This window comes from Alosa alosa, chromosome 17 (assembly GCF_017589495.1).
Source record: "Alosa alosa isolate M-15738 ecotype Scorff River chromosome 17, AALO_Geno_1.1, whole genome shotgun sequence".
Classification (NCBI taxonomy): domain Eukaryota; kingdom Metazoa; phylum Chordata; class Actinopteri; order Clupeiformes; family Clupeidae; genus Alosa; species Alosa alosa.
Genome location: NC_063205.1, coordinates 12,501,999 through 12,517,227, shown reverse-complemented (window position 1 = coordinate 12,517,227; position 15,229 = coordinate 12,501,999). Strand labels below are relative to the sequence as shown.

General features: G+C 41.6%; 1 protein-coding gene across 2 annotated transcripts; it reads left to right on the top strand.

The window, feature by feature from the left end:
- Positions 1-3,151: 3,151 nt before the first annotated feature.
- Positions 3,152-14,487, top strand: tnni4a (troponin I4a). 2 transcript variants are annotated; one of them, XM_048268152.1, is made up of 8 exons: positions 3,152-3,246; positions 8,210-8,243; positions 9,345-9,348; positions 11,270-11,311; positions 11,795-11,926; positions 12,227-12,316; positions 13,023-13,193; positions 14,093-14,487. In XM_048268152.1, the coding sequence occupies exons 2-8, from the start codon at positions 8,233-8,235 to the stop codon at positions 14,174-14,176; spliced, it is 534 nt and encodes a 177-aa protein (XP_048124109.1). In that variant the 5' UTR covers positions 3,152-3,246; positions 8,210-8,232; the 3' UTR covers positions 14,177-14,487. The 2 variants fall into 2 exon arrangements, with proteins under 2 accessions (XP_048124109.1, XP_048124110.1); XM_048268153.1 differs by lacking the exon at positions 3,152-3,246 and adding an exon at positions 4,381-4,397.
- Positions 14,488-15,229: the final 742 nt, after the last annotated feature.

Here is a 15,229-nt window from a genome sequence, read left to right as displayed (position 1 = left end):
CTAATTTCTACAACAAATTTTGGAGATGTTTATCATCATGAAAATAAAATTAGTCCCCCAAATGGCCGCTATACTTCATCTGCATTTTATTCTATCCGCTAAGCACCAGTTGTAGCTTGGAGATATTTCTGTGCACACAGCCCCTGGATATTTTTATTTCTCTTGTGCAAAGTGCAAATGTCTCTGTTAATTCTTCAGGACTAAGAGCCGTGATGGGAGGCTCTTCAGGACCAGTGGCCCACCTATTACTGTATAATAGGGTACATTATCCGAGTGATTTAAGAAAGCGCTCAGGAAGATTATTATCAGTTTCTCGCATGCTGGGGGCATGAAATCATTTTTATCTGTTCTTACACCCACACACACCACACAGGCACTGAGAATGTGTTACACACACACACACACACACACACACATACACACACACACACACACACACACACACACATGCATACACACACACACACACACACACACACACACACACACACACGCACACACACTGTTTGTCTGCTGGATAAGCCAACACCACCCACAAGGCCATCCTTTGTGAATGTGGCTGTATGTGTGTCTGTGTCTGTGTGTATTTTGTAATGTGTGATGGGGCCTAACCTCTAAAATTAGATACATTACAAAAGCATGGCCTGGAACTGTTCACGGAATTTTGTGTGTGTGTCTCTGTGTGTGTGTGTGTGTGTGTGTGTGTGTGTGTGCGTGCACATTCTCTAGGATTCTGTGTGTGTTCCTCTGTCTCTTGAGGGTCCCTCCTAAATGAGTGTTTGTGTGTGTGTGTGTGTGCATATGTGTGCCTATGTGCTTGTGTGTGTGTGTGAGGTGTAGTGTGGTAAAAGTGCTTGTCCCTTTAAGGGAGCTCCAGTAATTGTCTAATTCCATCAACTCCACTAATTTGGCAGCTGTCCCAGCAATTCATATTGAATGGATGTTCCCCAAGATTCTTGTTCAGGCACACACACACACACACACACACACACACACACACACACACACCAACTAATACCTAACAGTGCACATTAGAGGAATACTCCTTCTATTCTACCTTTTTTCAAGCTCTATAAAGTATTTCATTCTCAATTTGTTATTTTTTATCTTTGTGTCACTTCCCCCTTCTCTGTCTCCCTCCCCCCTCTATCCCCTCTCTATTTTTTATCTGTCTACCCCCCCTGTTAATCTCTCTCTCTGTCTCTCTCTGTCTTTTTCACTGCAAGGTGATGACATTCATACCCTACTGATGACACATTTCCATGGCAGAAGATTCCCCATGTGATTCAGTTTCCTCTTTCTCCTTTCTATCACTCTCTCCTTCTCTCTCTCCCTCTCTCTATCCATCTCTCTCTCTGTGTCACTCTCTCTATCTCTTGCTCTGTCTCTTTCCCAAAGGTTACACGAAAGGAGACGACAAGCACAGGATAGGGCTTTTCCTAGAATTTGCCGTTGCCATGGCGAGACAGACTCATTGTGAAGCACCCCAACCCCCCAAACACACACACACACACACACACACACACACACACACACACACACACACACACACACACACATTCCTCGCCGTGGTTTTCACCTGTAATTAAAGCCGTGCTTCACTGAACCCCACACTCATTTGCCAACGCAGTTCCATCCCAGCCTGCCTGAATTATGGTGTCAAGCAGGACCCATAAAATGCTCAATTAAACAATTATGCACGTTGTATCCACATGCTCGACTCAGCGAAAGAGACACTCCGACTTTTCTGTTCTGCGTCTTTAGCCTGGCAAAGGGGAATATTCACCAACTAATGTTAATGTCTTACAGATATGTTCAAACACCTCTCAAAGAGTGGGTTTTTACCATTCTCTCATAGAATGACATGTTTTAGGAGACAAACTTGAAATGTTGTGATTTACAGATAACTCCCAGCTTAGTCAATTCTTCTGTGCCAGAGCGAGAAAAAAATAGCAATGTTTTACTTACCTGACTCTGGGATATGAATGCAGTGTTATTTCTGTATTTGCTGATCATTAATCAAATGCTTGTGTAAAATATTTCATATCGTACCAACCATATCTATGCAATTGGATTTATAAATAGCATTGAATCTGTGAAGGATGAGGAAAACTATTGTGATGGAGAGAAGTTGTTTAGTGCGTAGACACTCTCTATTCATCATGCATACCAAGCGTTTCTTTGAAGTATACATCACTGTAACTAAAAGGCATAACATGTGTATAGGTGTGTGTGTGTGTGTGAGAGAGTGAGTTTGTTTGTGTAAATGTATGTGTATGCATGTGTATTATTGTGCTTTAGTTCATTTGTGTGTTTGTGTGTGTGTGTGTGTGTGTGTGTGTGTGGTATGGGACACTAAGAGACAGATGGGTGTTTGGATAGGTCATTTGCCTGCAGTGTGCATGTGGTGCATGGTGGCTATTTCTGTTTGCATGAGTGAGAGGGAAATTATTTTACAACAGTAGTCCAGCTAAAGAATGTGGTCAAATTGCATCACACAGAGAGAGAGGGAGAGAGACAGAGAGACTAATATGCACACACTCAGACACATATACAAATGTACACACACTCTCTCTCTCTTGACATGACTCAAAAGTGTGTGTGTGTGTTGATGAGTGAGTAAAATAGAGAAAAGAGAGAGAGAGAAGAGACAGAGAGAGAGAGAGAGATAGTACCAATGTTTATCTCTGAAGCTGGAGGGGTTAGTGGAGCAACCAGGTGTTGGGGTAGGTCAAATCTATTTAAGTGTGTGTGTGTGTGTGTGTGCGAACGTTTTATGTTGATGGAGGGTTGTCAGAAAGGATTCAGCCAGAAATTGTTGGGCACCCTAGTGGCATCACAGGTTATATGTGTGCATGTGTGTAAAAATGTGTGTGTGAATGTGTGTGTGTGTGTGTGTATGTGTGTGTGTGTGTGTGTGTGTGTGTGTGTGTGGTGTGTGTGTGTGTGTGTTTTATGTTGATGGAGGGTGTCAGAAAGTATTGAGCTAGAAAACATTGTTGGGCAATCTAGTGGCATGTGTGCATGTGTGTAAAAACGTGTGTGTGTGTGTGGGGGGGATTCACCAGACTCTCCCTACAGAGGGGTAGTGCATGGTCACGTGTGTGTGTGTGGAGGGGGGGGATTCACCACACTAGCCACAGGAGAGACACTAAATCACTTGACGAAAATCCCCTGCTGCCTTTGCTCTCACAAGCCACAGCCTCCACCGATCATCCCGCATCCAAACTACATCTCTCCACTAAGGTAAGGGATTTCACACACACGTCCTCATTAATGAGAAGATACGGATGCTGAGGGACTAATATAGCATCTGATGTACTGATAAATGTGTTAATTCGGATGTTAAGTCATGATGCAATAATGGGCTGATCATTCTCTTTCCGGGTCAAATGGCTTTCAGAGCCACTCGTTTTATTCAATAGACAGTAAAATAAACATTTTTTTTATTTTGTTTTACCCTCACTAAAATGGAGGTGATGGTGACAAGTTTTCCAAGTTTTTTTTTGTGATCAACATTTTTAATCAGAAATGAATGAGACGTTACATTTACAGTCACATTTAAAGGTTTCCAAGTTGTGAAAACCGGCTGGCTGCGCTAGTAAACATTTTGACGAAAAAGCTGTTGGGCTTGTGATGTCGGACTAAACAACAGGATAGTGTCATGTGGACAGCAACTGATGTTTCTCTCTCTGTTCCACACAGAGAAACATTAAGACACAAAGCCAGGGAGAGAGAGAGAGAGAGAGAGAGAGAGAGAGAAGAAAGACTGTTTGTCCCTCACTCCCCCACCATCCAACACCCAGCCGCTCTTGTAAGGGTCAGAGGGTTAGTGATGTTTGAGCAAGTGTAAAATATTTCGCCCGGGGATGCGTTCACGCTTTCGAGTAGCAATTCCTAAAGAAAGAGAAGAAAGACTAGAGAGCTTTCTGCATACTGAGCTTTCAGCATAGTGAGAGAGAAATAGAGAGAGAGAGAGAAATAGAGAGAGAGAGAGAAATAGAGAGAGAGAGAGGATGTGTAGAGAGAGAGAGAGAAATAGAGAGAGAGAGAGGAATATGTGTGAGAGAGAAATAGAGAGAGAGAGAGAAATAGTGAGAGAGAGAGAAATAGAGATGGAGAGAGAGAGAGAAAGAGAGAGAGAGAGATGGAAGTTGAGAAGGGGAGAGCATTGTTAGGCATAGTTGGGTGTCTTTGCTCTCTGTGAGCAGTCGTGTGGTGTTTCTTTAATGCCTGGTAGGGACTCGGGGATCAGTGCATAGCTGCCGTTTACTGTGTGTGCCCCTTGTAAATAAACAGTTTTTTACGGCCCAGGGAGACAGGGGTCGTAAACCAGTGCATTGCTTCCTCCTCAGCACGTTGTCTTACAGCAGGCGGAGGAGGTGGCCATCTGAAACGTAGGTTTGAGTTCTTTCTGTGTGATTGTGTGTGTGTGTGTGTGTGTGTGTGTGTGTGTGTGTGTGTGTGTGTGTGTGTGTGTGTGTGTTTGTGTGTGTGATTGTGTGTGTGTGTGGTGGGGGGAGATGTGAATTCATTTACCTGTATATGAGTGTGTAAGGTTCAAATCTGTGCGTATCCCTCTGTGGAAACAAATGTATGTATTAGTGTGTGTGTGTGTGTGTGTGTACATGTGTTTGTGTGTGTGTGTGTGTATATGAGGGTGTGTGCTGGTTTATGAGTTTATGTGTATATTTATGCCCACGTGTGTGTTTAAGTGTGTGTGTGTGTGTGTGTGTGTGTGTGTGTGTGTGTGTGTGTGTGTGTGCGTGCGTGTGTGTGTTTGTGGGTGTGTGTGTGTGTGCGTGCAGTGGTGCAACAGAAACAACTCTTTTGTCGCGACCTTGACCCGGCAGCCAGCGAACGCCACCTGTGCCACAAATCACGCGCCCTTACAACAGTCCCATCTGCCCCCCACACCCCCACCCCACACACACACACACACACACACACACTGCCTCCGGGTGAAGAGAGACAGCTATGCCAGCTCCACGGGCATGAAACACAACCCTCACTGGCACTCTGCTCCATTCAGTTCATCACTGTCCTTGTCTAACGAGGCTCTGTCACTTTTCCATCATGAGACCAGTTCAATGTCACCAGCCAGTTCAGGCTAGAGGACTCCAGCGGAGGTGCCTGTCTAAAAATGCAGAGAATGTCTGCTTTTAGTAATGTGTCCCTGGCTGCAGTTTATGTTGCAATGCCCTCGTTATAGAGGACATGAAAAAGTACAATGAATTATAGTGTCACATGCTGTGCTGTACTGAGTAGTTGTGTACAACTGCAGGATATTAGGATATTACTTTTTATTAGCAAGCATTCAGAGTATCATGATAATATTTATACTATTTTAAGTACTGTGTGTGCTTTGTGTTATATTATAAATTAACAAAGGCACTGTAATATTAAGTGTCATTCTGTTCAATTTTTTGAAAAGGAGCGATTTCTGAAGCATTGCATCACATTGGAATCCGAGTTAACTCCACTACAGCAGCAGATGGCTCTTACGTTTTCCACTCATCATCATCACACAATGTGAATGCAGTTTGGCCACTAATGTATTCATTCGACCTCCTATAGTATAATATAGTCTCTCATACGCTGGGTTGAATCAGGCTTTGGTTACAGTATGATCTTATAGTGACCTCTGTCTAAAGGCCAGTGTCTGTCCCCTGTAATCACGGAAAGAACACAGCTGGATGGGTCAGTGTGAAGGTTACTGGTGAGAACTCCCGCTGTCTATTGTCATGCAGGTGAAGTGAGAATGGTGACATGGAGAAGAGCTCCACAGGGACATTAAATGGTCCCCCAACACTGGGGTCAGCAGGGACAAGTGTGATTCTGTAAATGGGTGCAGAATTGTGGGGAATTGTGAAGGATCAAAACGGAGATTGAGGTGGTGGCATGGGATGGGGTGGGGTGGGGGTGTTGGGACTGCGTTGGTCCCATGAGGCACGTACATGGATGTCACATTTGAGACGAGAGCGAGATTTCACCCCAGCTCAAAACAGCTATAAGAAGACATTTTTTTTGTTGTTCGTTTGAGAGCTTTGGCCTGATGGCACGTCCAAGGGGTCTCATTCACTTGTGCCCTGAGATGAATCCATCCGCTGGCGCATGAAGGTCAAGACTGAAGGTGTTTTTTTGCCACTATCTATCACAGTCTGTCTCATTCCATTATCCATTATCTCTGCCTCCCTCATGTGTCTGAAGATACCCCTCCTAGACATATTTTCTCCTTTCTTCTCTCTCTCTCTCTCTCTCTCTCTCTCTCTTTCCTCTCTCATCCACCTTTCACCTTTCCTCTGCCCTTCTCTTCTTCCTTCAACCTTTCTTTGTCTCTCTCTCTATGTCCATCACCTCCTCCTCTTTCTCTCTCTCCTCTCTCCTGCTCTCCTTTCTCTCTCTCCCCTGTCTCCATCTTTCTCTCCTTCTCTCCCTCTCCTGTCCCTCTCTTTTCTCTCCTGTCCCTCTCTCTCCCTCTCCCTCTCTCTCCCTCTCTCTCTTTCTCTCTCTCTCTTTCTCTCCTGCCCCTCTCTCTTCCTCTCTCTCTCTCTCTCTCTCTCTCTCTTTCTCTCCTGGCCCCCTCTCTCTCTCCCTCCGAGTGACTCACCCACATTGTCCTTGTTTCCCCTGTTCTCTGTGGAGTCTGTAATGGGGGCTTAGGCCTGGAGGGGATGAGAGGTATCGGGAGGTGTCGGCCAGGTTGACAGGTCACCGTCTGGGGCCTCCTTAGAGGATGCCCCCCTAATTGTCTCCATTACACTTGCACTTCTCTCAGCGTGCTCAGCTGAGTCGGGGACTGGAGGCTTGACCCTGTAATACCGAGCACCATCGAAGGAGATAAATAATTTAAACATCAGCCGAACGCAAAAAAAAAAAAAGAAGCACTGCTTTACATGACAAACGCTGATGCCCCAGCTCAACACTGTGGCATCATTTTCAAGTAGTCAAATTGTTCCAAGGGAAATGTCAGTTCTTGTGGTAATTGCTTGTTTACATTTTAAACAAGACTTAATTGATTTGTTGACTTAATTTGCACTACCCATACAGTACCACCATTAAGTGGAGATCATTTAATTAATTAGATTTTGGTGTGAGGGTGGGACACAAAATGGATAAATTCATTAGGTTTTGGATCATTTTGAGGGAAATGTACCTATAGATTTCCCTATCCATATGGTATAGCAAAATGAGAAGCATTTGTTTTTTTTCATTTTATACACCAATCTGGACTCATTTTATTTTTTACACTACACTATCTTCTTATTCACAAAACATTAAAATGCCTAATAAGAAGCGTAATATGAACATTTCATAATGTATTAATAATGCAGTCTAATGCAGACTAATTCACATGCAGTCATGTGAATGCATAAGAAACTACACCAGTGAATAGAAAATTTTGCCCATTAGACCACATTTGCTTCATAAGGGAATTTTAAATGCATATATACATTCATAAGCAGTCCAAACAAGCTCTGCCAAATTGTCCAACTAGGTTATCTAATGTATTATGGAATATTACTTGCACCCAATGATAGAAGAGGGGGTGGGGAGGGAAGGGTCTTTTATTTTCTTTTTTGGTTACTTGTATTTTATTATTGTTTTTCCAAAGTGATTTTCTGTGTCCAGATTGTAACTGGGCCGCTGCATGAGCCTAGTTTCTATATTCTGTTATAGTTGATATGAACAAAATACATTATTTGTATTATCAATTTTATTTTGTGTTTGTTTGTTTATGTTCAGTATATTTAGCATTTTACACCTGCAGTGATAAAAATGCATTTTGTTCCATTTTGATTCCATTGCGTGCAAATGATTTCAGCTCTTTCCATTCATTGCACAATTCTAATTCCTGTTTAGAAGGCCTACAAAAGCCTTATTTTTCTCTCAAAGCATCATTTTCTATTTCACAGTAGTGACACAACAGGCCTTTGTAGATAATTTGTCCATTACTGCTGTTTTACAGGCTGGCCCTGTCATAAGGCAACATCAAGGTCAATGGCTTGTCTCTCATGAGTCTCTGCACAAACAAATGCACATATTTGCTGTGAGCCATGCAGTTCTATTGCGATAATCTGAATGTATATGGATAGAAATGATAATCCCAGGCATGACGTTTGCGCTTCGCCTTCGCCACGCTGTGTATGATGCGCAGATATGACAACACTCTGGAATATTCACCAGGCATGTCTGGGCTTCTTTACAGGTCAGGCAGCTAAGCGGACAGCTATGTCTGAAGGGTAAGTCTGTGTATGTGTGTGTGTGTGTGTGTGTGTGTGTGTGTGTGTGTGCGCGCATGTGTGTGTGTGTGTGTGTGTGTGTGTGTGTGTGTGTGTGTGTGTGTGTGTGTGTGTGTGTGTGTGTGTGTGTGTGTGTGCTTTACTGCAGTGTAACAATGCAAAGTGCTTGTCAGACCACTGTCTGAATCAAAGACTTGACATTGTGACAAGTATTTTGTGGTATCTATTTTGGTGTATGTGTGTGTGTGTGTGTGTGTGTGTGTGTGTGTGTGTGTATGTGTGTGTGTGACTATGTGGTTGAGTGAGTGTCTCTGTGTATATCTGTTGCATACTTTAAGAGATGTTTGTGAATAGCTTGTCTGTATGTATTGTTCTTAAATTGGTTGTAACAAGGCCCCCCCTTCACTGTAACGCACTTACTTAGAAAAGTGCAATGTTGAGCATTAAGCATAATGATCATGCTTGATCATCCTTAAAGGAATTATCCAGAGTAAAATGCACTTTAGATCAATTTACGGATAATTTGTAAAGTACATCGTTGAGTTGACATCAAAATCATGTAATTCGGATGTGTTTTGGAGAAAGTTCGATTTTACCGTTTTTAGTCAGTACCGTTTGACTAAAAACGGTAAAATCGAACTTTCTCAAAACACATCCGAATGACATGATTTTGATGTCAACTCAACGTATGTAGTCCCAATCATCCGTAAATTGATCTAAAGTGCATTTTACTCCGGATAATTCCTTTAAGCACACTATGTGGATATTTGATTTAGTTTTATTTAGTATATTTAGTGTTTTAGTATTTTTTTTATCTTCTACTGTCTTTATTGTGCAGTGGAGTTTTTTATATAGATAGATATACTTATATTACTTTTTCTGCTGTAAGTGCATGTTGTGTGTGATGTCTGTATGCTACTGAGACCTTGAATTTCTCCTTGGGGATCAATAAAGTATCTATCTATCTATCTATCTAAAATAATGTTATTTAACAAAATTGTTCTGCATGTTTACCATCTGATATGTTTGTTCATGTACGCTCATGTGTTTATGTACGCTCATATGTTTATGTTTGTTATTGTCTCGATTCTTCATGAATAGACCGGTAAGCCAATATTTATGTGTTGACATTGTTTATCTACTTTGCTAACTTTCTGGAAAACATATTTCAAAGACAAATAACTCTCCCACTGTCCTTCAATTTTTGAATGATGCATGTGGAGTTCAGAGGAGTGAGAAAGAGAGAGAGAGTGAGTTAGAGTGTGTGTGTGTGTGTGTGTGTGTGTGTGTGTGTGTGTGTGTGTGTGTGTGTATGTGTGTTTGATTGTGTGTGTGTGTGTGTGTGTGTGTGTGTGTGTGTGTGTGTGTGTGTGTGTGTGTGTGTGTGTGTGTGTGTGTGTGTGTGTGAGAGAGAGATTGACAGGGAGGGAGTATATAGGAGGGGACTAATCTGTTTTCATGACTCATGTAGTCTTTTGCCCAACTCTGTCCCCATGTAAAATATCCCCCTATTGCAGTAGGCCCTCATCTCATCACGTTTGTCTGTATGAATTTCACTACTAAGATTCATGGAGTTTTTGTCTAGCTAACATTAACATCTGCCTCTGCTATCCATGTTTGTGGGACACTGTGTGAACATCCAGATTGAGCATGAGATTTGGTTCAAAAACTACTATAAATTACTATAAATAAAGCAAGTGGGGGAATATTAAGTGGAAGACTAAATTAACTAACAGTACGAGTATGTATCTGTAACAGTAAGAGTATGTGCAGTACTATGTAATTATAAAAGCACATGAAAGTATACATAGCTGCATTTGTACTTGTCCTGTGTGAAACACAAGACTTGCTCATGTCTAGCCATGGTCACATCTATTGTCTGGTAGCCTCAAGCATTGTGATGTGCCACATGTCTGATGTTTTCTTTGACAGTTGCAACAATGAGGACAGGCCTCAACCAAGCTCAGACATCAACAAATAACAAATAAACTATTTATTTCACGTTCCGTTGTATATTTTCACTGGGTTCTTAATGCTCTTACCTCAAGAACTTACACTTGAGATGCTCAATAGATCATAACAAAAGTGGGGAAATATTAAGTGGAAAATGATTAAAATTATTATTTTTGCCCATACATTTTGCAGTATTTCTTATTTGAAATGTCAATGTATTTACCTCTTTGTAAACTTGTCTGAAAGATAAAAAATTGCATTCTCTGGGGAAAATGCCATACTCAAATACTAAAAAAAGAAACTTTTCTCAACATTTTTAACTGTGTATGTTTCTGTGTGTATTTGTTGTCTTTCTAACCCTTAATAAGTCCCTGTGCATCAGCAGCATTTAAAATCAATTCATATGTGAAGCCTCTTTTATGTTGGCCATTGTCCCACACTCACCCTTCCAACCCAAGACTGACTGTATAATTATTCTGTTGACTGTGCCAGTGCTTTATTTGGGGGAAGCCATGGCCCACTGGTTAGCACTCTGGACTTGTAACCGGATTGCCGGTTCGAGCCCCGACCAGTGGGCCGCAGCTGAAGTGCCCTTGAGCAAGGCACCTAACCCCTCACTGAGTGTGCTGAGTGTGTTTCACTAATTCACCGATTGGGTTAAATGCAGAGACCAAATTTCCCTCACGGGATCAAAAAAGTAAATATACTTATACTTATACTTATCTGTTGGACACACTGAAAGCTATTGATTAGAAAACAACACTGTTTTTGTCTTCTTCCTTGACTCAGGTCGTGATCTTACTTGTTGGCATTTTATTGACAAGTAATAGCATGACAAATTATAGGCATTAGGCAGCAATTTAACCAACATAAGCATCTTTACATTGTAAAAAATACTACACGAGATAGCTGGCAAATTTGCAAGTTCATCTCCTTAATTGGCCCTGAAACACTTTTGCACTGAAAAGGCTTGGCGGGTTCAACAGATGGGCCTGCAGTCACAGCGATGTCTCTGCGATAACAAAATAAATTTTCATTTTTTAATGTCCTTTCCCCATCTCCCCCCTCTCCAGAAGAAGCCCAAGTACTCAGCCACCCGCCGGCTGCTGTTAAAGGTACTTAATGCTCTTTAATTCCCTCTCCTCACATTAATTGTTCAAGTGTTTTCATAAGGCACTTTGAAAATGATTGTTAAAGATGACTGTAAAGCTGAAAGCTACTGAGATGATATATTATTAAGTGACTGTAAGTTCATATTCAAAACAGGTGTTCTGTTTGTTATGTCTAAGAGTTGTGTTGAAAGTGTTTACTTCTTAAAACTCTCTGTTTATTTTGTTTTGATGTTGAGATTTTTTTGATGTTGAGAGGTTACAATGTCTGCATATTCCCATATTTCTTCCCTGTTTGAGATGCATTGTCAAATAAATGAAAAGACATCTGCATATTCCATTCATTTGGAGACTTATTTATCTTAGAATAAAGAAAACACTGTACATTTAAACAAAGTGATTGTTTCTCTTCTCAACTCTGAGGGTCAGTATTCAGTCATCTCCACTTGTCTTCTCTCTGCCCCACCCAAATGTCCACCCCGACCCTAGTCCAAAATCCTTAAAAAGGCGGAGAAGCTGCTGCTGCAAGAGGAGGAGGACAAGAGTATTGAGAGAGAGAACACACTGAAACAAAATGCCCCACCGCTCAAGCTCACAGGCCTCTCTGTACAGGAGCTACAGGTAATGGACTGGGGGGGGGGACCTAGGAAACCTTTCCAATGCCAAGGAATGTTATACAGTAGTTCTAGGTGTTCCTGTCAGCAGAACACATATAAAGCCAAGATCTAAAGAATTGTACTAGGCTTCTACAAAAAAGCAAAGGCAAAGACTATAGCTAAAGAACTTTAAGAGGTTTCTTTATTGCATTCTCCTTTATGAGAATGCATTTGCCTCTGCTAGGCTGCTATCTGAGAGGATGGCTGCCTTAGAAGGCTGAACACTGCATTAATTCTCCAGATTGCATGAATCATCTCTTCTCAGGAGCTGTGCAAAGACTTGCATCGGAAGATTGACATCGTGGATGAGGTGCGATATGATCTGGAAATAAAGGTGTCACGGAATGAAACAGAGGTACTTGCCTGACTCTTTTGTGTGCTTACACTAAACTGAATCAGTATGAATAATACGGCTTTATTATTGTTTGAAAAGTTGCTTTTGGTTTTGGTGCTGCAGCAAAACAATGTAATTCTTTTGTCCTTAAGGGACAGGATACACATAATGGTTTTACTATACCACTAGCTTGGAACCATAAAATGAGCATATAGTTGCTGAATAATGAACCTGAGGAGTTCAAAGAAACTTTTTTATCCCATAATAGTAAGGGTCCTTATTACAGAGCATTTTTATAAGAAAAGTCACATATATTTCATGTTTGTATATAGTAGCACATATTAAAACCAAATATGTACTGTAAGGTTAGAATGTGTTCTCTTCTCAATGATAAGAAGAACTTGTGAGAACAATGCTAGTGTAACCTTTATTGTCTTGAACTCATAACACCTCCAGTTGGCAGGCAGGCTTGCTAGCAACACATGTGTTTTAGCATCTGTCACCAGCAAGGTGTTGGGAGGGAGGTTTACTCTTGACTCAAGTTACTCTACACTGCCTACCATGGGCTACCATTACCCCTGACATGACATTAGATGTCTAACTTAGTGGTCAATTAATGCATGTACATAGTTTGGGCTACATATGGACATGGCATTACGTGATGCTGGCTGTTTTTAATGAATGGCCTAAGTTTGAGTGGCTTTCTTCATGTGTGTGTGCCGCTTAGATCGCCTCCCTGAATCAGAAGGTCATCAGCCTGAAGGGGAAAATGAAGAGACCCAACCTGAAGCGGGTGAAGAAGTCGGACGACATGTTCGGAGCCATCGCCGACACATCCAAACTCATGAAAGCAGATTTCAAGGCCAACCTCAAGACTGTGAAAAAGGAGGAGGAGAAGGTGAGGCTATATCAACTGAACTTTGACCTAGGGTCAGGGTTCAGATGAGAAAAGGTCATTTCAAACTTGACTAGGAAAGATCAGTTGCACACATAACAATGACCAATAGGGGTTATAACAGGCAGAGGTGAGACAAGAATGTGAATGTGTCTATAAAAGATAGGAATTTGTTCAATTTGTTTGTGTTTGAGGAAACAGTAATCATAAAGACACACTGAGAATACTATCTGAAAACATTGAAAATGTATACTGTATTATGAAGAAAATAGTTTAGCCTGGAAGCCAACCAGAATTTACCCCGGCCACAAAATTTGAGTTTGTGACGTTCGCTCTGGAGTTGGTCCATTGAGAGGCCTATGCCCAGTGAAGATGTGTTCGGACCAATCAAATTGTTTAGGCAGGCGGATAGACCGATGGGCAATAGTTACGTAGTCGTCCACTTCAATGAGTGTGCAAGAAGTGAGATGTTTAGAATCCGCTATTATACAAGATTTGACAACGCAACAACTTTAAAAGACAAACAGAAAACAGTGATTAAAGCATTTGTTGAGGAAAAGGATGTTTTTGCTTTTCATCATACGGGATTCACAGATTCTGTTGCTCTGATTGGTCCGAGTCATCGCTCCACATGTCGCCTTTGCAGTGGTCAGTCCTCTGAGGCTCATCAAGTCCAAATGGTGTAATACCAGACTCAAATTCTGATAACAATTAGACTCTGGCTATGCCAGGCTACCAATAATTCCTTTTATATAGTAAAATTTGAACATGTAGCTCTTTTCTTTAAACTCTCTGTGTGTGTGTGTGTGTGTGTGTGTGCGCATGCGCGTGTATGCGTGTGCGCAGGGTAGAAAGTGAAGCGTGCATGTGTGTGTGTGTGCGTGTGTGTGCAATCCCTGCAGAAGGAGGAGGTGACAGACTGGCGTAAGAACGTGGAGGCTATGTCAGGCATGGAGGGCAGAAAGAAACTGTTCAACGCGCAGTGAGCAGTAGACCAAAGAGCACAGAGATCTGGGAATTGTGTTCTTTCATATATAGCTTTTAAGCCATGCTGTAGTTTTGCAAGCACATTTTGGTTGAGATTACTGCATTCCTTAATGGTAAGCAAGCAGGTAAGCATCTCTGGATGATGATAAATGATATATACTATGTTGTGATGTAAGGATGGTGACAGACTGAATGACAATTCCAGTACAGAGCAAGATAACCCAGATTGTGTGGTTTATTTGTCAACAGTGTATCTGTCATTTTATGCACATTTAGTGGAAACCATTAAACGACTGTACTTGTACAATAATTGACCTGTCTTGAGATCATTCTGACATCTCGCGGATCCTTCAACAGTAGATGGCGCTACACCTCCAAGCTTTGGAAAAAAGCTGACTGCTCTTTTGTCATCTAAAAACAGGCTGCAATTCCACCCAACAGAGGGTGCTAGAGCACTGCATCACATCAAGATATGTAGTGCTCGTGCTGTATGTTTTTAGACCCTTGCATTTACTGTAGGTAAGGAATCTTCAGAGATGTGGAATCAATGTAAAGAGTTTGTTTAGGGCCCATGCATGGGCTACATAACTTTGAGCATTAGCACTTTACAAACAGTTACAAATCCAATTTAAAACGACACATATCCGCAAGTTTGGTAATACACCCAGTTTGAGATATTATTCAGTGACCATCCACTTGCTAGGTTCCTTGTAATCAAACATGCCCAGCTGTTGGTCTCTCATTCTATGTTTCAGACAGTTAATCACATACTGCATGAATGCTAAATCTCTTTCCTCTTGTATGAAAGACACTTTGGTCCGAAACAGAGCCATGCCAAAGGACCGGACCTTCACAGAAATATTACTGATCTGGGATCAGTATGTGAGAGCATCAAATCAACACCAATTTGACACCCTTTGAGGTTTTAAGCAACACGCTAAAGTATCAATCTTCACACTCATTTTGATGGTATCTGGTCATGTGGAGGACATATAGATACGTGCCGTTCCAGCTAGCCATCCAGTACATTATGAAGTTGTGTGTTCCGGGCT

Excerpts from the sequence above, each read along its gene's own strand:
- tnni4a (XM_048268152.1), top strand. Across the intron at positions 11,927-12,226 it reads TCTCTGTACAGGAGCTACAG|GAGCTGTGCAAAGACTTGCA; the intron begins GTAATGGACTGG and ends ATCTCTTCTCAG. Across the intron at positions 12,317-13,022 it reads TGTCACGGAATGAAACAGAG|ATCGCCTCCCTGAATCAGAA; the intron begins GTACTTGCCTGA and ends TGTGCCGCTTAG.